At 40.7% G+C, this 25854-nt stretch overlaps 1 protein-coding gene across 1 annotated transcript in view; it reads left to right on the top strand.

Moving 5' to 3' along the window:
- capn5b (calpain 5b) overlaps positions 1-9372 on the top strand; it is a 59879-nt gene extending 50507 nt beyond the window's left edge. Inside the window, exons 8-13 of the mRNA XM_069670493.1 lie at positions 722-917; positions 1014-1136; positions 1243-1439; positions 1724-1845; positions 3960-4090; positions 8757-9372. Coding sequence (XP_069526594.1) covers positions 722-917; positions 1014-1136; positions 1243-1439; positions 1724-1845; positions 3960-4090; positions 8757-8939 — 952 coding nt within the window. The 3' untranslated portion in view covers positions 8940-9372. The remainder of the gene's footprint in view (positions 1-721; positions 918-1013; positions 1137-1242; positions 1440-1723; positions 1846-3959; positions 4091-8756) is intronic.
- Positions 9373-25854: the final 16482 nt, after the last annotated feature.

Below are 25854 nucleotides of genomic sequence, written 5' to 3'. Positions count from 1 at the left end.
CAAGGGGCACAGGGGAAACAGCTGACAGCTACGTATGGGTGATTGGAAGAACGCATGGTTTTTACCGCTCGTCACGCTCGCTGCTTGTCACGCTAACACAACCTCCATACCGGTATCGTACACACTGGAAACGTAAGTTCACTGTTTGTTTAACCGTCACTACAGAGGCTTTTCAACACAAACATTCATATAATCCTGCAGGAAGCGACTCGTGATGTATGATAGAAAGCTGTCTCGTTGGTTGCATTGCATCGACAATTGGCAATGTGCTTTTACAAATGTAAGTGAAATGTTATTGCGAGTTTTTATCACAGGCGAAGGTTCTTATTTTGCAGCCCTTTTTACAGAAAACATACCTTTTTATACTTGGTGTACAGTTGGTGTGTCACCCTTCTCTGAGTCTGTGCCCCAGCCTGTCCCCTCCATCTACATTTTCTAGACCTGCCCCTTAAAATATGTAGATTATGGGGGATTTCAGCCTTTAAAATGGTCAAATAATGATGTTTAGCGTATCGCTAAGAGTTAAGCTTAAGTCATTAATTCCATGTCAGCACCAGAACTCCTCGTCTCCCTTTAACACGTAACCCTTTTCTTTGTTCCTGATCTCATTTCCTCTATTTTTGCACCTGTTGAAGGTTCTTCTTCTTTCGAGCTTTTCCCTCTAGTTGGTATCCACTCTCTCCGGTCTCTTCTCTCCTCTCCTTTTCCTGCCCTCCTGCAGGATGACGTTCGACGACTTCTGCCAGTACTTCACTGACCTGATCCTGTGCCGCCTCATCAACACCTCCTACCTGAGCATCCACAAAACCTGGGAGGAGGAGGTGATGAGGGGCTCCTGGGTCCACCGCCAGGACCCCCTGCGCAACCGGTCCGGAGGCTGCATCAATCACAAGGCCACCTTCCTGCAGAACCCTCAGGTTAGTCCAGGTCATATACTTGTGTGTCTATAGAGAGGCCTTCTGAGCTGTGCTAGAGTGTGACGTGGCATCCCCGTCTCTCTCTCTATCTTTCAGTACGTGTTTGATGTGAAGAAAGTGGAGGACGAGGTGCTGATCTGCTTGCAGCAAAAAGAAAAGAGAGCCACACCCAAAGAGGGCAAAGGGGAAAACCTCGCCATTGGCTTCGACATTCACCGGGTAGAACCACGCACAAATACCCAGAAGCCTCCACAAATCTTAAACAGTTAAGAATCGAATACAAACCTCATCTGGACACACTTCTTAACATGTTCTCATGCTGCAGGTGGAGCTTAACCGAAAGTACCGTATGCACTCAGCCCAGCAGAAAGTAGCGGGCTCCATCTACATCAACTCACGCTGCGTCTTCCTCAGGAAGGAGCTGAAGGAGGGCCGCTACGTCATCATTCCCACAACCTTTGACCCCGGGCAGCAGGGCGACTTCCTGCTCCGTGTCTTCACTGATGTGCCTTCAGACTGCAAGTAAATCTGATTTCTTACTGCTGATGTGATGTAATCTTTTTAAAATGGGAACAGACATTGCATTGCACATTGGATTATGCTTTACTAGTTAATTATTTTTCAGAGCACAACTTTCGAGGAGGAAGGAAATAAAGTGCCAAAATCCCCCCAAAACACGAGATGGACCTGTTACTGTTAGCCTATTTGTTTGCCAAATCACCCAGACTTATTGGAAGTACTTTTACTGAACAGAAGCCCAAAAACAAACAGCTCTGTAACCATCACGTACCCTCTTTGTTTCCCAGAGAGCTGTCTCTGGACGAGCCTCCTCAGACGTGTTGGACGGGGATGTGTGGCTACCCTCAGCTGGTCACTCAGGTCCATGTACTGAACGCTGAGGGTCTGCAGGGACAGGACTCCAATGGAGGTAGGACCACCAAACAAAGCTGTATCCTGGCTTGGCTCTGAGTTGTTAACATAGTATTTTTTGCATGTTTATGATCATGTTCCTGTGTTTTAAAACACTGTGAACTCCTCCAAACACCCACAGAGCTTCACTGCCTCAATCCCAATAAGAAAAGACGTCCGAGCAAAGCACAAGGTACCGTAGCACCATCTGCTGAAGATGTAGTTTAGTTCTAGCCTGTAGTACAATCCTTACACCCTTTAAGCTCCTACAGTGTGTGCACAAACCTGTAACGTTTGCAACCCACTCTTTTAAATCCACAATGTGTAGATTTGTTTTGTACATATGGTGTCTTTAAATTATTACATTGCCATCTCTTAAAAATGAGACAGAAAATCTGGGCAGTTTATGCAGAGATCCTCGTGGTGACTGCCACGGTGTCCACAGGAGGGCGCCAAAGTCAGAAATGTTTCTAATCCAAGTAAAATTCATCATGTGTACCCTTTATTCATGTAGAAATAAACCTTAATGCTTTACATACAACAGCATTGTCAGCAAGATGTACTTAACCCTCCTGTCGTGTTCATTTCTCCCTCCTTACTTTGGTGTTCCCGGTCTGTTTTAACTGCTCTTACATTAACACATAAACCATTACCCATCACCTAATTTTATTTAATACCTTTTTAAGCTGTAAACAATGTCTCAGACTAGTGTTTAACATGAATAACTGCAGTGAATATACAAAGAATATACACTGAAAATGTTTTCCAAAATCCATCGATGTTGTCTTCCATCTCTGAGACGTCCTCCTCTATCTCTGGTTCAACTTCAATCTCCTCTTCATCTGGTTCAAAAGTTGTTCACTCTGAAATGTGTTGTCGTCATGGGGGAATGTGTGGATGAGTGGGTGTGAATGGGGATGTTTTCCATCTGATGGATGAACATAATCTAGCGTTACCCATTCATTTCCTTTAGCGGCCATTTTTGACCGGAAGCACCACAGGTGTTACAAAGTTGACTAAACTACTTCAACTTCAACTATTTCAAACTACTACTAAATTCAATGAAAGTGATGATCAGCAATTTTATATGTTCAAATGCCAAGTGTGGAGGATATCATGAGACCTTGAGGCAATCAAATGTCAAAACAATATTTATGATTGATGAAATTAGTCAGTCAGATTTGACCCGAACACAACAGGAGGAGTATCAGATGAAAAATATCAATTATAAAAAACTATATTATCATGTTCTTCATCATTAGATTGTTAATACTGATGCATCAATATATGAGCAGCATTCTACTGTATTGCTGTTTGGTGTAGTAGGGATGTGCACTTTAACCGGTTAACCGTTAACCGACCGTTAAAAATTGTAACTGGTTTATACTACCGGTTAAATAAAAATGTGCCTTTGTTTTCATTATACATATTACATTTGGGAAACACACGTTTTGTTGTTCTTAGCTGAGCCAAGCAAAATTAAACTAGCAAAACAAAAACACGTGACAAGTAAAAAAGAGCTGAAAACACAACTGGGTAGGGCCAAGTTTATAGCCCTTACAACTGACTGCTGGACGGCGCTCACAACAGAGAGCTACGTGACAATAACGTGCCACTATGTTGATGGGGCCTGGGAGGTTAAATCGGTCATCCTCCTAACACAGAGCATGGCAGCCAGCCACACACAGCTGACAACCTCGCGTGCACACTAATTGCTGTGGTGGAGACCTGGGGACTCGCTGGGAAAGTGTCTGCATGGGTCCCAGACTTTTATCCAATCCAAACAGTACATTTTAATCTTGTTGGTTAACCGGTTAAAAAAAAAATCTAAATGCACATCCCGGGTGTGGAGCTAGTTTTAACTGCTTTATACACACTCAGCGAGTTTTGTCTGTTGGTTTCCAAACGAAGGGTCAGGCACCTCCAAAGGGTTACAGATAAATCTAAGCTTTTTTCAGATAATTATTCAAAGAAAATTGGACAAAATACAGTTCGGACAGACAATATAGTTTTTATTTAACATAAGATACATAACATAAGACATGCTTAAACAAACCACATAGATAGTTATCGCAGTGTTTGTCATCAGCACAATCTACTGATTTAAAAGCTTTTTCCCTCCTTCAGCTGTAGATCCGTACGTGATCATCACCTGTGAAGGAGAGAGGGTTCGTTCTCCAGTTCAAAAGGACACACGGTGCCCAAACTTCGACATCAAAGGCCTGTTCTACCGCAAGAAACCCAAGGAGGGAATCCACATCGAGGTGAGCTGTCACTCTCTGCAGACACTGAGAACTAGCTGAGCCAAACATTCGTAAAAGATGCAAATGTGGCAGCTCAGGTCCGGTGAATGGTAGCTGTCAGACATCAAAAGATTAGTCCTCGGAGACACCTTCGGTTTACACAACTTCCAGCATGCCTGATGTTGTAGATGTTGCAAAAACACTGTTAGTTTAAGAACTTTAAAGGATGGAATATCAAACTCCACAGATTCACAGATCTTAAAGGCAACAGGAGATACTTTGTTGAGGGCGAGTTATCAGAACCTACTGTAGACCTAAAACATCTACCACTATAAAGAGTCAGTTCTAACCAATTTTGGAATTAATAATCACTCACTAACAGGCACAGTATGCAATTTCTGCAGCTCCCTATCAAAACATAATCTTTCATAAAATTAAAAAAGATTCATGAACAATGCAGCCTGAGGAATCTACCTTAGAAAACAAAGCAGAAATAAGAATTCCCTTTTGCAAATTCCTGCTTGAGTTTCCGCCACATTTGAAGAGCAGTGACGATTAATTAAACCTGTGACTGATTGGAAAAGAAAGACTGCATTTATAATGCAATTTCGAAAGACAAAGAAACAACACAGTCCTTCTGTTGTTTGTCTTTGATGTTAAGTTGGTTGTACTGAATGAATAAAAAGAAGCCTTGAAGAAGAAGAAAACTGAGAGTGCCTCTCTTCAAAGTAGTCGAGTCACTGAGTGTTTCATTGAGGTTTTAAAGTAGAAATAAAAAGTCATCAATCAGAAGATAAAGCTTTATATCTCTGTCGCTCACTTTCTCTCATTTATTCACTAGCTCTCAACAGCTCATTCTCTTATGTCAACATTTTCTCTTTTTTAATCCAGTCGGAGCCCCTAACTTTGCTTGCAATGTTTATTAATAGCACAAGTATTTCCCAGAGCTTATTTTGCAAATGAAGCTCTACACAACTTGTAGTTGCTGTAGCATTTTAACGTTTTTTGTTTGACCAATTAGAGATGTTTAGAAACTGCAAACTCTATCACTTAATGCCTTGAACCTTTTGAACCCCACGAGCAGTGACTTTATTACACCCAGCACCGTAACACAAACACGTGAGGCCCCCCGCAGCTAATCCTGAGTGGGCCCATTTACTGCAGCACACAGCAGACGAATTTTAACACCTTTCATAGTGAGGATACTTATCATTTCAAAGTGGCAACGAAATTTAAAAGACCACTTTATAACACTGGACACAGTTTGAGTTTTTTAACATACATGTTGCGGTTTTTACTCTATTGTGTTTTTAAATTGACCACCGTGCGCCCCGCAGCTTTAAGCTCAGGTGAGGGAGACCCCTGGATGCCCCCGATCAATCTCGGATTCGATCAGCTATAGTCTGATGATGATATAGCCTCTGCGGACACTGGTGAACATCCCGCGGTAAACGGCATGAACGACTTCCAGTCAAGACTTTATTTTTCGCGTGCTGCATTGTTTACAGATAGATAAACCATTTTTCTTGTGATTTACTTCAATTAACGAGTCTTAACTTTGCCGAAAGTTCAACATCATGATGCAGATTTGTAAGAAGTAAAAATGAAGCTTTGTCAGGTCTGTCCTCAAGAGGAGAAAAAAACTACTTTTAAAATGTTCATTTGTTGAACGGCGGTCGGATTGATCATTTCTGATGCATTCGAGGAAGTCAGGAAATCTGAGCGCTGAATGGCTTTCGTGACAGCGTCAAGGGAATTTATCAAATTTTAGATCGAGAGCAGATTGTTAGCTGTTAGCATGCAGATGTCTGTTTATAGAGATGAATAAGAAGCTAAATCATCATCAGATGATGCTGATAGGAGCTGGGATGTCATTATGGCGCATTACATTTCGCCTGCTTTTGCTCTCTACACAGACTGTTTTTCCTGCATACGCCGCAGCCTGCTGATACATGAATGGTCAATATTACTCGGACTAAAAGCGTAGTACAAACGGAAACCAGAACACTTGCCGTCCCAGAAATCATCGTCCCACGTCTGTAAATAGTAGCCCCGATAGATACTTTTTTTTTTCAGTACACCATATGGACTGTGAGGGCCCCCCGCCTTGCGGGGGCTGCGGGGGTACACTTTACGGTTGTGATTACACCTTTAAGTATCATTCAGGGGCAACATTTAAAGCAGGTTAACTTCCTGAGTTCTTGCCACCGAAAAGTTCCTGCACCTTTTGGAAGCCCCTTTTTTAATTATGTATGTTGCATTATACACCTCTACACTTTTAACTCACTGTTTGAACTCCATGAAACCACAATTCTCAGCTGCCTTTTCTATCAAGCTCCCCTTCAGCATCTCTCTATGTGTGTGAGTATATCACACGAGAAAGGAAATGCTGAGTAAATTTGCTGAACACCCGTTACCAATCAGTTACAGGCTCAATATCAGGCAATATGTGTCCGCCATTGTTCTTATTAGAGAATGATTGTTGGTAATGCGATGTTGCATTTCCTCAATCAGACCTGTGAAATTGAATCTTTGGTATTCCGGGGACAGGAGACAAAAGTGTGCATCATCCTTTTCTGTCATACCCAAACTTCCGACTGATACTGAAAAAGCTTTGTGATCATCCATCTTCCCTAAAAGTACAATTCATCAAAATAATAGCAACAAAACCTAAGGATATAACTCCATGTCACTTCTTAATTATAACATTAATACAACATGCTGCTACTCCATGTTGACCTGGAATCTTCAGTAACAGTAATAGAAATATTGTATGCAACCACGGCTATTGACAAATCATTGACGGCCTTCATTGATGCCTGCAATTCTACACATTGAACTGCATTAAAGTTGTAACCTCGAAGATCTCAGTTTCGTTCTCTTTGGCGGCACCTATGGCGACAAACGGTAATTGCGGGAGCACACTTCCCAGATATCCAGACAGTGCTGCATGTGTGACGTCCACGGTTGGCTCCAGTTGTAACTCTTGATTTTCCTCGCTGACGGTCGCTTTCCTTTTTAGACTGCTTGCCTTCATCTGAGCGTCGAGTTTGTTTCTTTTTCTATGGATTTTATCATCCTTATTGTTGAAGTTGTATCTGTAGTCATCAATCTTTTCTTTGGTTGTTCAGCCATAGTAGATTACTGTTTACTCGCAACACTTGCAGAGTCCGGAAAAGCAGCAGCTTAGCTCCGCCTACCCTCTCTGGCAGACCAACCACTGCTGGCTGATGGAAAACGTGTCACTAACTGGGCGCCGCTTGTGATTTTTTCCGCCACAGACACCCAGTCCATAATACTGCAAATGCAAAGGCTTTCATCAGTGGGTCATAGGCTCAATCACCATTGTGTTACCTCATTCGGCGAAAGATAGTGACTTAACAGACATTTATTTAAATGAAAATCTTGAGATTATTACTTTAATTATTGCAGATGCGGGAGATAGCAGTAGCTGTCACGGTTTTGAGTTAAACAAAAAGGTGAGGACCCAGATGCAGACTTAGATAAATAGGTTTAATAAACAGAAGGCAAAAAACGCAAAAACAAAATCTAACTCCAACAAAAGACAAAAAGGAAAATCAAAAAGGCGGGGCAAAAAACTTACAACAAAACCAGGAACAGGTAATCGAAGAGACATGAGGGGTTAGGGGAAGCACGAAGAATATCCATCATGGACATAGACAAAACTTCAGAGAAGGACGACACAGGATGGACGACATAGACTCACGTACGATGGATCACAATGAACAGGCAACGAGACAAGGGAGCACAAAGACTAAATAAACTTAGGAGGTGAGGCTAATCAGACACAGGTGAGACAATCAAGGGAGCAGGTGAAAACAATAAGGGCAGGGCACATAATTCAACAGGCGGGAAAACACACAAAGGCAGGAAGTAAAACAAGACAAAACATACATAAGGCAAGAACTACAAAGTAAAACAGGAAACACTAAAAACCAAACTCAGGACTGTGATAGTAGAACTCATGCAGAAAATCTCTAGACAATAAAACACAAATAAATTACATAACTAAACAAGACTAAATCAAGACAAGAACACAATATATTAAATACAAAATTGAACAATGAAAACTCATGACAGGGAGACAAAGTGACATGGTTAAACAAGAAATAATAACTGAACACCAAAATACAAGAAAACCGGAACTAAACTAGAAACTCATGACAGTAGCTTTACATATGTTGTCTCACTTCTGTAATTAACCCAGAGAAACAGGAAACAGTTTTTGTTGTGTATTGAGAACATTTGGTCAACAGCTGATGTACTTAAAAAAGGTCAGTATCAGATTGGGTGGATGCCAGTTCTCCAAGTAATCATGATCACTTTAAAGTTCACACTGAACTTATTTTATTGTTTGTTGTTCTGCACTCTATTTTTAGATTGTCTATATTTTATAAATCAAATAAAGAGCATTATATAAGCTCCTCTTTGAGGGGTGCTATGTAAGTGAGGTTTATTATTTTTCACTTATTGCTTTACTTCTGTACATCAGCACTTCTTCCTCTCTGCTTCTCAGAGTCGCTACTTTCTATCAAGTTATACCTCCTCCTCCTGTCCCTTGTGTATTTCTTCCTTTTGCTTCTGCTTATTTGCCTTTTCTCTTCTTCTCTCCTTCCCTATTTCCTCTTTCGGATCTTCTGCCTTCCTCACCACGAGCGGCCAACAGATCTACAACAAGAACATGATCGTGGACACCTTCCTGGGTCAGGTGATCCTGTTCAGCGACCCCAACGAGCGGCAGGAGCAGCACACGCTTCACCTCCGCGACAAGGGCAGCCGCCAGGACAACGACCTCCCGGGCACGCTCACTGTGCGCCTCATCACCTCCACCACGCTCACCAACATCTGATGCCATCCTTTATACAAATATAACGATCGACTCTTAAGGTGGCATTCAAATGTGCCCGCCGCTCATGTTCACCGTTCATCCTCCAGCCATCGCGGGAGCTCGTTTTTTTTCTGCTGGTTGCGCTCTCTCTTATTGTTTCCCTATTTTCTGTTGCTGCAGTTTTAAATTCATGGGATTTTTTGAGGCCTGTACCTTTATTTCAAGATGGAAGCTGTCCATTGGGTTTTTTATTCCTATCTTTGAGCCATTTTTTGCCAAAATGATTGAACGTTTTCATCTGTACTTTGCTCTTAAAAGGGGTTTTATTGCAGATTTTGTCACCAACAACAGATCTACAATTTAACAGATATATCTCTACAAACTTCTTCTTTTCTTTCAGCATCTTGTTATATCCAAACACACATGGACACACACATTCATACATGCACATCCAATACGTATGCAGACATTTCTGCACTCTCCATGCATGTGCCAATGTTTCCAAGGGCTATGCATTGCCTTAAGGTTGAGTCTGTCTCTCCACCTTGAGGAGGCGGAGGGGGGTTATGTTAAATACTCTTTATCTTCTCTGTCCTCAGTGTTAGCACAGCCTCCATTTCTGTCCCTTAAAAATCTACATTACACTCGCTTTCTGTCATAGTTTCCTTATATACGGACATCATGTGTACCCTTTTATATCTGTGGATAATCGCCCCGCCCCGTCCGCTCACCTTGACCCCTCAAGTCTTCACCAGTTTGCCGGTGCTTTGGAGAGCATGCAGCACTGTCTGTCACTTTTTACTGTGGACTTTACAAACGATAGCCAACAGCAGCTATTCTCTCCCTCTTCTGAGAGCTTTTCTGTGTTGTTCTGTGAGCGCGCTCATGTGTGAAATCTTGCCTCCCGTCTTCCATCACTAGAACCATTTCAGACTCCCCGAGACGCTTTCTGCCGGTTGCTATGGACGATCTAAAAACTGCATGGCTTAAAAAAACTGAACTCTTTGCCTGTGCTGCACATCTCTCCGGTCGTAGCTTAGCAGCCGGTGCTTTGGATAGTGCTACCCTTCCTCTCTGACCCCCTCCACATGTGTGTACACCTTTCCAGTCTAGCGGAGTGCAAAGATTCACCCTGACATAATCAAGTGCTTTATGGGACCAAAGATGAGCCAGACCCTTCGCTCTCTTAGTCCCTTTCGGACCGCCCTGGCCTGGCCTGGCTTGGCCTGGCCTGGCCTGGCCCAGCTACAAACCACCACCCCCTGTGCCACATCATCTCTTAACGGCAACACCACTGCCTGACGCTTCCTCTGACTTGAGTCTGTTGGCCCGGGCCAAGACTCATGCCACGTGACCCAGAGAGACAGCAGCTGTGCTTCTGCTGTTGGCACAGAACAGGCGTGAGTGTGTGTGTTTCAGAGTTTGTGTGAGTGAGTGTGTGTGCGCGCGTATGTATGTGTGTGTATGTACTGCTAGTTCCAGCCTTGCTCTAAATGGGAGTATCTAAATGGGAGTGCTTGGGGTGAATGTATTTCTGTTAATCAACGTTGAAGCTGGAAGAAATCAAATTCCGAGGAAAGGTGTGAGGCGAAAGGAAACGTCCCTTTAGGGGAAGAACACACCTTGCACTTTATTTAATTTTAAAGGGGCAAAAAGACCCTTAAGGATGAGAGCAAGAGGGCGAGCAGAGGAGACGTCCTGCCAAACAACCTGTGCCATCGCCTTGGTCCTGGCTTTGCCTCTGCAGCAGGAAACTATAAATGGACATTTGATGAACTGTTGAGTGATTTCAGGAGGATTTCAGACGGCTTTTGCATATTGAACCATCATTGGTACAATTTAATCTATCTCTGATGAACTATTGCATTTCTTGCATAGATCACATGGTCATCCAATTTGAAATTTTGGCACCGAGGCTTTTAGTGACAGAAGCCCAGACAGAAAATCACAACGTGTTTTGTTTTTTCAAAAGTGCAATATCATTGCAGAGACTTTTCATTCCAAGTTAAATGACTTTTTTTTGTACGTCATTTTTTTTCTCCCTGTGTTTCATATTGAGAGTCAAAAAGTTACTGTCATTATCGAGACATTTCCTTTGAATGTAAAACAGTTAGTGGACTAATTTCAGTCAAACTATCAAGTTCGTTTTCCTGATTTTCAGCGCCTTTTTCCATTACTTGAACTGTCACACATGGCATTTAATTGATCACACACCTTTGTGTACAGCATCTTTATAAATGTGTCTTGCATGGGTTATTTTCCAATATGTTCATGGCCTTGTATTGTACTGTTCAATTGTTACTATATATATTTATTCTTTCTATCTGAAAAGTCTTGGAAATGCTAGTTTTGAGCAGTCAGCATGTCTACAATAATGCACCACATGTCAGTCTGATCATATCAACAGGTTTGAAACAGTTATGTCTTGTAATACAGTGATGCATTCATAATGCCTCTAGCATCGGTGAACATTAGCAGCAGTTGTTGACTACTTTTTAGGTGCTATTTATCTTCTCTGTGCTCTTTTGTGTTGTTTTCAGTCTGACAGAAGATCTGTGTTAGGAAGCATAACAAGACTGAATTTGGGAAAGGTCATGTCAGCTTGCAGACAGACAGTGTTAGAAACTGCAGTGCCAAGCAGAGTAGAGTGAGACATGTTAGCATGTGCCTGAATAGCTGCTGGTTTAATTAAGAGCCCTGGTGGAAAAAGAAAGCAACCCGTCTCATTACTACAAATATTAATATTGTACACAGTGACTTCCAGGTGTGACTCTAATCTCCCCACGGTCAATACTGTGAAAAAATAACTAACTAACTGAGGGTTGAATGAAGAGTTAATGTGTGAGATTCTTGCTGCCAAAGGCGTTGGCTGCTTCTTGGAAATGTTGGAATTGACAGCACACAGAGCAGGAAGTGACATTAGCCTTGGTTTGTGCCTCTGCTGTTTTCCCATTACGTCAAGTTACAGAGCTAAGCATCTGATTCCCTGGAATAGCATGTTCTAATGCCAATATCAGTATCAGCCTCTAATAATGCCTACAATCCGCTATCATACCCCCCAAAAACAATCAACTTGTTTCAGGTAGATTATCCATCCATCCATTTTCCATATCGTTTATCCTGTTCAGCGTCACAGGGGGCCTATCCTAGCCGCCATTGGGCGAGAGACAGGGTACACCCTTGAAGGATCGCAAGTCAATCACAGGGCTGACACACAGAGACAGTTAACCTTTAATGCTCATTTTCACACCTACGGGCAATTTAGAGTCACCAGTGAACCTAACGAGCATGTCTTGGACTGTGGGAGGAAGCCGGAGTACCCGGAGGGAACCCACACATGCGCTGGGAGAACATGCAAACTCCACACAAAAAGGCCCACTACGTCTGAACCAGAGTTCAAACTAGGAACCTTCAAGCTGTGAGGCAACAGCGCTAACCACTGCACCACCGTGCAGAGTGTAATGTTGGTCAAAGTTAGCAAATGTCAGCAATAAGTGTTTTTAAGACCAACAGTACCTATATTTTTAATAATGCTGGTATTGGAGGGGTACTGATACATGAAACATTTTATTCAGAAGGAAATCCAGAAAAACTGACACTTAGCTCTGCGATTTGAACCTAATGTTAAAACCTTAGAGGCACAAACAGGGGCTAGGTGAAAATGGCATAAGTTAAAGACTACCAGACAAACACTTCCATTACCCACACCTTTGGCCAATCCACTTTGGCTTAACCTGGACATCTCACATCACAAGTTGACGTCTGTTTTGCTGGTCGGACTGTCCAAGTCCCAGTTATCACAAACCAATTGCACAAAAATGACTCAATGGTCTTAACTGCTACATGGTACTTTTATGAATGCCAATTCACACTTAGTCTCATTTCAGTCAGTGTTTAAACTTACATTTGTGCCATTCTTATATCTGTGCCAACATTTATTGATGGCTGCAAGTATTTTTAATTGCAGCAGCCTTATCGTTTATGTGATGGATTCTCAAACCTAATGTTAGAATGCTAAAATAAGGTTGTGTAGATTGTTTTTGAACATTAAACCTGCTACACATCTTCATGTTAGCATTGCTGTAGTAAATATGTCAGCATGCTGACGTTATGGTGTTGCTGTGTCTAAATACAGCCCCACAGTGCTGCTAGCATCTTTGTAGACTCTTTATCTTCAACATGTCCAAAAGACAAAGTCAATAATGGAAATGCATAACTGCTCATTCATATCCGCCCAATTATCAATACATGAAGTCATTTATATGCATTACATGTGAATTCAGTGGAAATGGGATTAAAGCTGAAGACTTCTTCTTCAACTGATGCCAGGACCAACATTCCAGCAGCAGCCACTAGTGTTTTCTTCCTCAGTTTCTTATTTGTTTGGATGTGGCACAGAAATATAACCTCTAACACACAACCTGACAGCTTTGATATATGGGAGTATTCTGGCTTCAGAGTCACTTACAATCCCCCGGTAACAGCAAGAGTAAGGAGCCAAAAGTAAGCTTAAGAAATCTTATCAAGGTGGTCCCCTTCGAGCTTCTGCTCGTGTGCCACAGCAGTGCCAAATACAGAGTCTATTGAAAATGATGCTTTTTGGGTTGAAGATATACTGTAAAGATGTTTGCTATGTAAAAGTTGGACAAACGCAAGAGAAGCAAAGTTATCCTTTCATGTTTTTGTTTGTTTTTTTGTTCCTCCACTACGTCTTATTCGTTTTTTTGTCTCTGTCAGGAAGTGATCCTCATACTATGGTTACTTATTGTAATCGTTGCGCATTGTGATTCTTTGCCAAACGTGTTAAGGCTTTCACTGTTAACCACCAAACACACACACACACACACACACACAGAAATATACATACCAACACTCCAGCTACTAGACTAACCAGGCTTGGTTGGAGTGTACGGACCTTGTCTGTTTTTTGATAGTTGCTATAAAGCTCATCGGTTCTGTACATACTTTCCGCACGGTCATGCCAAAGCAGGTTTTCAGAACACGAAACCATTCGAATGAAGCTGAGCTGCTTAAAAACGGTGGTGACTTTTCTACGAATCCAAAAATGCCAGTGCATGTAGCAAAACCGCTTCAGATCTGCTCGCACCATGACAGAATCACAGAATATATATTTTTGTTTCTCAGAGTGTCGTATAACATAATCCGCTGTTGCTACTTTGATAAACATACTGTGTGAAGTAGAAGGCTTATGTTGCACAATTGCATGCATTAAAACAGTTTTCTAATATTTGTATTCAGTAACCTGCAGTATACAGTATGTATATAAAAGTAGCAGCAACTTGACTTATCAGTTCTTATTATGAGAGCCATGTTTGCTGGATGTTAGAAGATATATTTTAGAGGAAGAAGGTCTTGCTCGCTATCTCTGGTGATCAGCAAGAATACTTGAAGGAATCAAATTATTTTCCAAATTGTCGAAGATTTTCTTTAAACAGGATGATGTGATCTGCCTCGTACTACAACGGGATGGGAGATGACCTGAAGAAGTGGCATTAGACAGCAGATACTAGCAAAGTTAGCTTAGCTTCTTATGACAGCTTTGGACAAACCTGAGGACTATCTGGAACAAAGACCAGACAAACCACTCTTACAATAAATTCACCCCCATTTGCAAAGATTTCTTCTAACCTTTGACCGTAAGAAAGCAGCATAAATCTTACGGCTAACTCAAAACACCAGACGACATACTGAGTGACTGGACCAGAGCTCTAGTAGTAGATGATCTTACAAATCCTGAAGGAACGCCAGTTGCTGCATTGTCTTGTACCTTGACCTGCAACTTGCACTGTTTATATGCAGTGGAATAAGATAAATGCAGAGTTTGGGTGAGATCCTTATAGGAGAGGTGTCAGCTATGCAGACTGTATAGCCTGCAGATGGAACTGAAAACGATTGAAGCTGTTGATGGCTCCTGTGTTCCAAACTCAAATGACGTCATTGGTTCGCTCATGTCTGATGCTGTGTTTGGAAATATCCTAATGAAACAAATTCATGCTCCTTAATCTAAGATTAGACTTCTAAGATATCACACATATGAGAGTGACACAGACTGGAACAGAGCTAATCCAACCCAGTCCGATCAATCATTCCACTCTAAATCATGTTGGTTTTTGGCGTAACAGTCCTGAAAAGTATTCCCTTTTGGGAATTTGGGACTGTAAAGCACAACATGGCACTATTTGCTTTGAGATAAACAATATTCTTTTATATTGTGCAAGTACTGATAAACCTCAGAGCTCTTTAAAGCTTCACCTTCCATTGAAGCAATCAACAACAAGTATGCTAACATAGTTTATGAAAGGCCACTTCCAAGGTTATTCCCATTGCTAGCAGTAGGCAGAGTCAAGATCACATTATCTTGTTTTTGGTGTGACAGGCACCGTTTCCCTAAAAATCTCTAAGGAAGGGTAAGACGCTAAAAGGTACCCTTGGATTAAGAACAAGGTCAAATGTGGAATTCGGAGCCCTAAGAAGTAATTTTTTGTGATTATGAAGAAGCTTTTTTCCCCGTTTGTTGCTTCTAGACGGAACGATGACATGATCGCAGTTGAGGCTTGCTTGCTATTAGCCTCGTCGACATAGATACTGCTGCATGTGTCTAATGTTAGAGGACAGCTCCAGAGAGAGAACACCAGGTGTTATGTTTATCTCAAAGAAAGCCTTTTGTAGACTGTATTGAATCTGAGTCCGTTGTACCAGGTCACCGGAAACCTTCTGCATTCTTGTCATTGACATTTTTATGAGATCGAGTCTTGTCCACTCAAGGAATGAGCTTGTGATTCTTCTTGTATTTTTCTGCTGATGTTTATTAACTGGAGACTGGAATACCTACTGCATGGTGACACTTCTAGAAGATGCTACGGTCTTTATAACAAGTATCTTTTATCAGTATTTTATAACCTTGTTAATTTTATATATCCACTTTACCTTGCGTTCCAAACCGGTATGTTTACTGATAGCTAGGTTTCAGAGAGCTGTGCTGTATGTTCTGTACCGTGTGCTTGTCTGTGTGTTCCTTTCAGCGTGAGCTTTCCTTTTCTTTTTCAATGCGTGTTCGTTGAATTTGGTTCTCGGTTACACTGTGGTTATTTTATAGCTACAATCTGAAATTATTATTTTTTCTTTTGTATTTAATGTCAACTTGTGGCATGACTTTGAAATAAAACAAGAAAACCTAATCTGGGTTTGGCAATTCTTTGATTTTATTTAAACCATACAAGATACATCTTGTCTTCTTTTTAAAAAATGATTTATTGAACTCGTCACGCACAAAAAACACTTCATGGAATAGAAAACAATACATTATCTTTATTGTCATTGCACCAGGTAAATTGAATGTGCAACTCGCCATCAATGCAGCAATAAGATAAAATAAGCAGCAGTAAGACATATTAAAAACAAAGAACATTCACATGAAGGCTTCATCTAATCTTTCTCCCTGGGTTAGGATTGAACCACAAAACAGTTCTAACTACAAATGGGATTATAAAATGGTAAAGTATAAAAAATCATAAAAAATAGTCTACAGAAATGATAAAATCAGGCGCACAGGCTTCCTCCGTCTCCAGAGAAAGTCTCCATGTTTTGTCAAAGGTTTATTTTCCTTGAATCATCAATTCAAGTTTTTCTGTAATTGAAGAATGTAATGTTGGCTTTGTCTGGTAACTGATATCCAAAACTTGGCTATAGTATGACTAACTTATTCCAAGCAGACTAGTAATTTACTTCTGTGTATTGCCTAGTTAACCATCTGCAGGGGAAAAGAATTGAGGATATATAGTTTAAGGAAACACTCACATGTAACATATGAAAGAATATCTAAAACGTCCTGATTGCTTTGCAGTAGTGCTGCTTAAAGTGCTCGCGAGAACCGCTCATCCGATCAAACTTACACTTGACCATGGTTCCCTTGGGTCATTAGCAACACTGCCCCCATGGTGAAGGTTATTGGATTAACAGCCCTCAAAATATGTGAAAGACAGTCCTACATTCATTTAGACAGGCATACAGAGATTCCTTCCTTTCCAATTATGTAATTCTGCTACCATGCCACCAAAGCTTGTTGCTCTAGCATTCAGGTGATTTGACATTTTTTAGTACAAGCCTGCCCACGGCATTTGATCAAACTTTGAGGACAATCCAAAGCAAGGGCAACCTTTTCTTGCTTTGTCCAGGAATGTTTGGTCCCATATTTGGTTAACGATTGCTCAAAGTTTGTTGAAGTTGTAGGGAAAAAACTAGACTTGGTCAAAATTCAGAATGGATTGAGCTAGATACAAATAATTATGGCTTATATGGAAAGACCCAGGGAAGACTTTTGGTTCAAAAGGTAACCTACAGTTTGTTTTTGTAGCTCCACCAACCTGGCCAAATTGCACCCAATTTGACACTGCACATCATTGTGTCCTCAGCAATATGCCTGACAAGTCTACTGGTTGAACAATAGAACTGTGGAACAGTAGAGAGACATACAGAGACACAGATTGGATAATGTTAAATACATTCACTACCATGGTTAGCTAACATCACTATTGGACACATTTTGACCTCATGATGGCACTTAATGAGGTTTCTTTATTATCTAATAACAGCAGAATTGCTTCCTGAAAGAGATGCTGCTGTGCTAAATTCACCTCTGAGAGACACATACATTATCTGAGAACCTTGGCAAGATACTCAAAGAGGTAAGTGGAAAACATGTTGTCTCTTGTGGTTCTTGTTGACAGACCCTTTGAAATAACTTGGCATGCGGTAACAAAACAACAACTTGGAAAATCATGACCTGGGTCACCTCCCTCTCCACCTCCCGGCTGGTCTCTGTATGTGCCACCAACAGGCTCCACCCCCCGGCTAATCAGGATCAGCAGCCATGAATGAGACACAGCAAGAGAGTCTGGAGAGCCTCGTTATTGAATGACCCAGACTTTAAACGACTTTTAAAGGGCCTGAAAATGCTGGATCACTAATGAAGGCTGGGACCACGAGAGAACCAGAACGGGTGAAAGCTTTGGGAACGATTTTTTAACAAAGGAAGGGAACATCAAGGCAAAGACAAGATCTGAGAGAAATACTTCATCCTCCAGCTTCTTCTACCATCTCCATCAACCATCCTGTAAAGGCTGGGCCTCCGCACACCTTCCAGGACAACACAGGTCAGAAAAGACCAGGAGAAAGAGGTGTTTTGAGAGGTAAGTGGGACAGGTGAATGTGAGTCAAGGCTGAGGGCTTAGCCTGCAGCCAGGCCACAGTGCCGCTGCTCTGCTGTAGCTTTAGGCCAAAGCCTCTTACTGCTCTTCGTCCTGTGCCAGCACTTCAAGGAGCCATTATGTACCCTTCAAGTAAATACAGTAGGCTAAAGTGTGTGTGTGTGTGTGTGTGTGTGTGTTTGCTGCATAAAGTCTGAATGGTTCCTCTGCTTCCAATTTAGATTCCATTAGAGATTACCTGTTAAGATAAGACAACTGTTTTATGTGTCTCTGAAGCAGTTAGAAATGGCATACAGAGAAGAATGAGAGGCGCATAATTGTTGCAATAAAACATGTAAGTAGGATCTATAAAAGTAAATAGGGATGATCATATTAAGCGGAGCCAAAAGAAGGAATCAGGAGGAAAAGTAGACAGTAAAAAACAGGTCAATATAACTGCAAAAAAGGTAAACGTTTGGATTAAAGTAGGACGGCAACATTTGATTATTTTCATTTTCCAATTGTCGTATTATCATCCAAGAAATAGTAAATAATGAAAAAATACCCAATGCTACTTACCAGGGCCGAAGGTGGAATCTTTAAATGCTTTGTTTTAAAGAATAAAGCCCAGATATTCACAAATTATGTCAGATTACCAGCAAATCTTCACTTTTGAGAAGCTGAAACAAGTGAATCTTTGGCCATTTTTGCATGAAAAATGACTAAAACGACTAACAGGATCAAATCCATTGCTGATTATTTCCTCCACTGAAGATCCACTCACTGGCTTGGACAGAGCTTTCAACTGCATATTTCCATTACATGAGATCAGATGCACCTGAAAACTACAGATTCCAACCTTTAAACTTAAACTATTGACACAATGTAACAGCTGAGAAAATGATGACACAACGTGTGCTAACAAAGTTTTTACATAAGCCATGCTAACCATATAATCAAGCTCGTATTATGACCCATTTCCTCATTCAGCTTGGGCCTCACTGCTACAACAGCTGAGCTCTGAAAAATGTGAGTTAGCTTTAAAGACAAAGCACCGTTTCAGTACATCTCCCCCTCTCCCCTGAGCTGCAGTGTTTCCATCACTGATCATTCCACTTCATATAATCATTATTTTAAAGAATAACCCGTAAGCCCACCAAGTTTTATTCACTGCACCCAGAATTAGCTGAATGTAAGCCAATTAACGGCTGTTGTTCTTCTCACATTGAACTCCTCATCAGGTGGAATAAAGGAATAAAGGATTAAAGAGTTAGCTGAGAAGGTTGGTGGTAGTCTCTAGTCTCTGAGTTACATCTGAACCTACAACCAGGTGATAGTTAGTTTAGCTTTGAAAGAGGAATAGCTATGTCAAAAGGCAAAGAGCAATCTACCTATGACCCATAAAATGTTTTTGAATTTCTTGTACAGATTGCTCAAGTGAGAGAGCCAGGCCAGCTGTGTCAATCAGTTTACAGTCTTTATGCTAAGCTAAGCTAACATTGGATTGGATTGGAAAACTTTATTGTCCGCAAGGGGCAATTTGGTTTACAACAGTAGCACACACAAGCAATACACATACAAAAAGACCGTAAAATCCGGAATATAAGCCGCGGTTGGGAGTATCCCAGACGGAAAAAGGTTTTCTATAGCTATTTATTAATAAAAATGTGTATACAAGTAATTTCAAGTAATTTCCTTTCATTTATAACACATTCAAAACACACACAAATTACAGCCTACAATCTGTTTTCGCCATGTCGAGTTTGCAATCTTGCTAGCTACCGGTGCTGTAGCTAGCGGTAGCTGGCAGCATACGGTATTGTGATTGTTGTGAGGATGGCTGCTGCAATGGCGGTCATGACGGTGCATGTCCGTGACGAAGCGTTAGCAAAAATCAAGTCGCTTAAAACAGCGAGGAAAACACAGAACAGCACTGCAGCATATTATAAATAGGAGACGTTGTAGCGGCTTGGACCAGGAAACAGTTTAATGTGGAGGTGTGACATCACCATTTAATAACTGCTTTAAGCAGATTATACCGCCATATTAACATACCTCTCTCTGCATTTTATACTGGTATATTGGTCGCATTGGTATATAGGACACAGCCCACTTTATAGATGAAAACATTTTTATTAAAAGTGCTTCTTTTACACCAAATTTTACGGTAAATGCAAAAAAAGGAGACATTAATTTATGTATATATTATAATTCCTAACTCCCATGGATGTCATCATCATAGACACAAAGCCAACCGTTCTTGGTATGTGTGCAAGGGCAACAAAACCTATATATTCATAAATGTATATTTAACACACAGACATGAGAGTGTAATCATTCTTGTTGTTTAATTGTTGGCACCCAAGCAACCGAGTTTAAAAGTAGGTACACAGAGTTATAAATAATAAAGAGTGTGTGTCCTTTGATGTCAAACACTCATATCATTTTTTGTAAATATCTGTTTTTAGAAATGATGTGTCAAACATATACTTGGATATAATACTCTTTTGAGTTGTGTGATAATTTATTTCTGTAACTTCTCTGAAGAAAATGGCATGGAAAGAGACATGTATTGGTAAACATACTATTAATAGCAAGTTTTAAAAAAGCTGTCCATTCCTTAGAAAAATAACATATACAAGAAGCAAAACTGGGAAAAAAAATAGGTAAAATGTACATTATTCAAGACTTAAAACAGCAACATGAGAAGCTATGAATGAATCCTTCCATTGGACAGAATGAATGATGGAATGTGTGACTGGAAAATAAGAATTGATAGACTTTATTGGGGGAGCTGGTTAGCTCAGTTGGTAGAGCAGATGCCCCAAGTACAGAGGCAAAGTCCTCAATGCATCGGCCTCAGATTCGACTCCGACCTACATCCCTTTGGTGCATGTCTACCCCACTCTCTCCTCCCCACATTGTCTATCCTTACTGTCCAATCAAATAAAGGCAAAAGGCCAAATAATAAATGATACACTGTATTGATCCCCCAGGGGACACATTTCTGTACAAAACACTATCTATTATTAGATATTGTAAATCCATTGCTAAGAATGATTTATTTGGTTAAATGGCTTTGTGACAACTATTGTAAGTTAAAACTTCATCAAAATGACCTCAAAATTGCTGAAAAATTGTAGGAGAACTTAGCTATGTCCATCCCCTGAATTCTTTATAAACAGTGTGAACATAATTAAGTCATTTTACCTCCTTGTTATTTTTCAGAGAGACTCAACTGCAGGACTCATGGAAGACATGGAAACTTTAAACTTTCATGGTCATCGATGAAAGCCTCACGCCTCCCTGTGCCTCTGAATCCCTGCCATGTGAGTCAGAACGGAAACACACATTCAGTGCACATGCTTGTTAGAACAGCATTATGGGCCACACACACACACACGCAGATTAGCAGCCAAGGCATTAACAAGATTTCTGTTGGTCACTGCATGTAAATCTCTGACCAGGTCGAGTGGCGGTCTCATGAGCTGTGATGGTGGAACAATGAAATTTGAACTCTGAGGTCTAATAAAAAAGTCTGTTTTATTCTGAAGTGTCCTAATCCTTTAATGAAGTAGAAGTACTATAGGCACACTGTGAATATACTTCACTACTTGGGGTAGACAGTGGCTCAGTCTGTAGGGACTGGTTCAAGTCCCGGTGTGGACCAAGTATGGAATTGGGGCTGGTAGCTGGAGAGGTTCCTTTCCTGGGTACTGTCGAAGTGACCTTGCGCACGGCACCAAATCCCCAACTGCTCGGGGCGCAATCCATGTGCAGCCCCCTAACTGACATCTCTCCATTAAAGCCCTGCTTGTGCATGTGTGTGTATTTCGGGCCTATGTTTGTGTTACAGACACTCTGCAGGTAAATGGTCCCCTTTGTGGGTTTGATGTTTTTGGATTAATATTACTGCCAATGTTACCGTTATTGGAAAGTAGCGTATAACTAAAACTGTTACAAAAATTTAATAGAATAAAAAGTAAAATATTTTCCCCCTAAAGTAGTGTTAGTATGAAAGGAAAGTTGAATTTCTACCAACATGCAGAAGAAGAAGTGTGAAAGATACACATCTATATCCCTTTATATATATGTATTATCTGTTGAAACTGCTGATTACTACATTAAGCTCTTGAAGAAATGTATTTATTATTACAGACTGGTCATGCTAACTAGTAGCATTATCTCCCATAACATTGCACAGGTAAAAGACCTCAGTAAGGAAAAAGTGCAGTCAGTCCACCACTTTGGTCCAGACTGAATTTAACAACTGTTTAAGGGATTGGCACAGAACTTTGTACAGACATACATTGTTTCAAGAAGATGTGTCCAATGTTTGTGTTCTGATGATTTTCTATATCGTGTCACCATCAGGTGAAGATTTAAATCCTCTTCCGCCTTAGCAACTAATAGATACATTACTGTGGAATTCATGTTCCCTAATCTGTTTATTGATATCCATCCATCCATCCATCATATAGAAAGCTTATCCTGTTTAGGGCCACAGGGGAGGCTGGAGCCTATCCCATCTGTCATTGGGCGAGAGGCGGGGTACACCCTGGACTGATCACCAGTCAATCACAGGGCTGACACAGAGAGACAGACAACCTTTCACACTCACACTCACACCTACGGGCAATTTAGAGTCACCAGTTAACATAACGAGCATGTCTTTGGACTGTGGGAGGAAGCCGGAGTACCTGGAGAGAACCCACACATGCACTGGGAGAACATGCAAACTCCACACAGAAAGGCCCACTTCATCTGAACCAGAGTTCAAACTAGAAACCTACTAGCTGTGAGGCGACAGCACTAACCACTGCACCACCACGCAGCCCTTATTGAGATCCATCACCGCTTTTTTAACTCACTAAACAAATAACTGTCACACTAGTGGCACTAACTTGTTAAACTGCAATATTGAAGATTGTAAACATTATGCCAGCGTATCATCAGCGTGTTAGCATTCAACTCAAAGTAAAACCTCACAGAGCTGCTAGTATGACTGTAAACTCTTAGTTTTATTAGGTCCCAAGAGTCTCCTATAACATCTATAGTTCGGCACAGACCTAAAACTGAGACACAAACCCAGACCGCACACAGTTAAAAAATACACATTGACCTCACTCTGTCTTTCTTTATCCCAATGATTCTAGAGAAATGATAATACCTGTATTGTAAAGGAAAAAAGTTTTTACCTCTGTTTACAAATCATGTGACCCTGCTACACATGGGGCTCAAACTCTTATGGTTGAGAAACAGCATAATATCCTAAACAAGGGATTATAACGCAGTCTCTCTGTTACACAGTCTTATTCCTATGCAATCACAGTGAAATGTGGCATTATATGTCTGTCAATGTAGCAGCTTTTTAAACGTTCATTATGAAAACTTTGTTTACTTTACGGGTACCAGAAGTTAATCTTTTGTTCTTGCATCTCCATTAGCTTCAGAAAAGTGGTTTCTAGTTTTCCTGGGTTCACTTATCCTCACAAGTTAAGACTTAAAAGTATCCAGAAAAGAAGAAAAGACAAAGCAAGCCAAATGTAAAGACTCGGGTACAAGTGAAATGACTCATATAAAATAATAACAGCCTACAATGGAAACAAAAACAAAATTCCCACAGCTACAAGAAGATACTTAATAGCCATAACCAAAATAACATCTAGGTAATCAATTTTAGTGTTAGTTGTTTTTGAGAGAAACTCTACTTTTTATCTGCAGGGAAAAAAACAGTCCTCATCGTACAATTTGTTCCACCAGACGACAAAGAACCATCCTGTAAATTTCAGCGCAAACCTTTTAGGTCTGTGTTTGGAGTCATTGGTTTGGACAGTAGCCAGATTGGCACCCTGTGGTTCTTGATAAGAGGCTCTGTCTTGGCATTAGCTTAGCATGTTGTGACTTGCTGCATATGGATGAACTTGGCTATAAATGAACTTCATGCTGTATATTTACACTGCTGAATTACTGCTCCTGTTTGAGAGGAATGTCTGGATTTCTTTGACGTCTTAAACACAGATTTCTCAGTGTGGCACATGCGACTAAATGTTAATCCACTTATTGGACCACTAATGGATCATTAATACACTTAGCTCCTCCCCCTGTGACATGGGTTATCTTCATCACTCATGCAGTCCCGTGTTTGTTTAGCCACACAAGCTATTTATGGCACCAACTTGTTTGTGTTTTCCAAAAGGAATTAGCAGTAAAAAAGGTTGTCTCAGTTCAATTTCACCTTTAATTACAATAATTCAGTTCTGCTTTAATAATTCATTTAAAATAATTTGTTTTAATTGTGCTTCCAAACTAGGTTGTGTTCAAGAATTTAAAGTATTGACAAAGAATAAATCTGTAAACTGAAGTGATTTTTCCGATTTTACTATTGAATATTATTTTTACACTTTTATTACCAAAGTACATATAGTTTAACACTTCAAAACGTGCAGGATTCAATGAAAAATTATACTTTGCGTCACATAATTCCCTAGAAATCTAAGTGTCAAAGTTCTGCATAAAGTACCACACCATTGTCATTGTTAATAAGGATTAAGAAACACGGCTCAGTGAGGGAGAATATGATTCAGCAGTCACAAATGCAACAATTATGGCTCGTACTTAGGCGATGGGATTAGCCCCAGGAATCCAAGTAAGCCTTGAACAGCCCCCAGCAGACCCTTTAACCCCCCTCTAACCCCCCTGTACCCTTTTCCTGCACTGGTCCAGCTGAGCCACATGGCTCATTGTCTCTGCTCCTACTCTGCTTTCTGCAATATTATTATGTAGTAAGTAAACTTTAAGTTATTTGGGTGGCTGTCCATCCTAGACTTACAAAGACAGAAAACTCACACGTCATTATTATAGAATTGGTACCTCATGTTGCATTATAATAAGTCTCTTATCAATATTTTTACATGACCAATTGATCAAACCAACTCTGCAGCTCCCCTCAGCTTGAAGGGGGGTTTTTAAGCCTCTTTCAGTTCTTGTTTGGGTGTTTGGTCCTCCAGGTCCTCCAGGTTCTCTGTAATCGACCTCTTTTTCTGCCCAAATGCTCTAAAAACCCACTGCCAAACACTAAACAGCAGACCGTAAGCACGATCAATTACACAATCAATCATTTATTAAATTTAGATCACAACAAAAGTTATCACATTACACTTTACAAAAAGAGCAGGTTTAGACCGTACCTGTTTGTTATATCATCTAGAGTGACCCAACGTGAATCCACCGTGAGGAAGTACTTGGAAGTGTCAAAGAAAAAGCTTTGAGCATAACCAGACTCGTTGGTGAGCAGTCATCTGCTGTGACTGTCTGGTGAACATAACAGAGCATTAAGCTGGCTCCCATAGTAGAGGGTTAAAAAAGACCCAATAGGAAAACAGCATTAATATCTTTATAAGATAATAATTGGTCAAATGTTTTGTTTTCATCTTGTTCGGCTGCTCCAATATAACAATCATACATGCAGCTTTAAGTTACATTTGAAATCTTGTAGCACCTGTAGGGGTAACTAGCTTCTAAATTTACACCTGTATGTTTATGTTCTTCTATCTTTAGTGTCATACAGTTCACTCATGGGTGTTAAAGTGTATTAGTTTATGCATTTTAATAATTCTGGGGTGTTGAAGATTGAAATGCTGACAGAGGTGCTCTTCTCTCCAGTCAGTGCTCATGCAAACCACCCGGCATGTCTACTTATTTCGAGAAAATGGCTGTTCAAAGTTCCA

The sequence above is a fragment of the Semicossyphus pulcher genome, unplaced genomic scaffold (genome assembly GCF_022749685.1).
Source record: "Semicossyphus pulcher isolate SPU_LCO1_2020_fin unplaced genomic scaffold, fSemPul1.0.p SCAF_10, whole genome shotgun sequence".
Classification (NCBI taxonomy): domain Eukaryota; kingdom Metazoa; phylum Chordata; class Actinopteri; order Labriformes; family Labridae; genus Semicossyphus; species Semicossyphus pulcher.
Note: the sequence above shows the minus strand (reverse complement) of the source record. Positions and strands in the feature narration are given on the sequence as shown.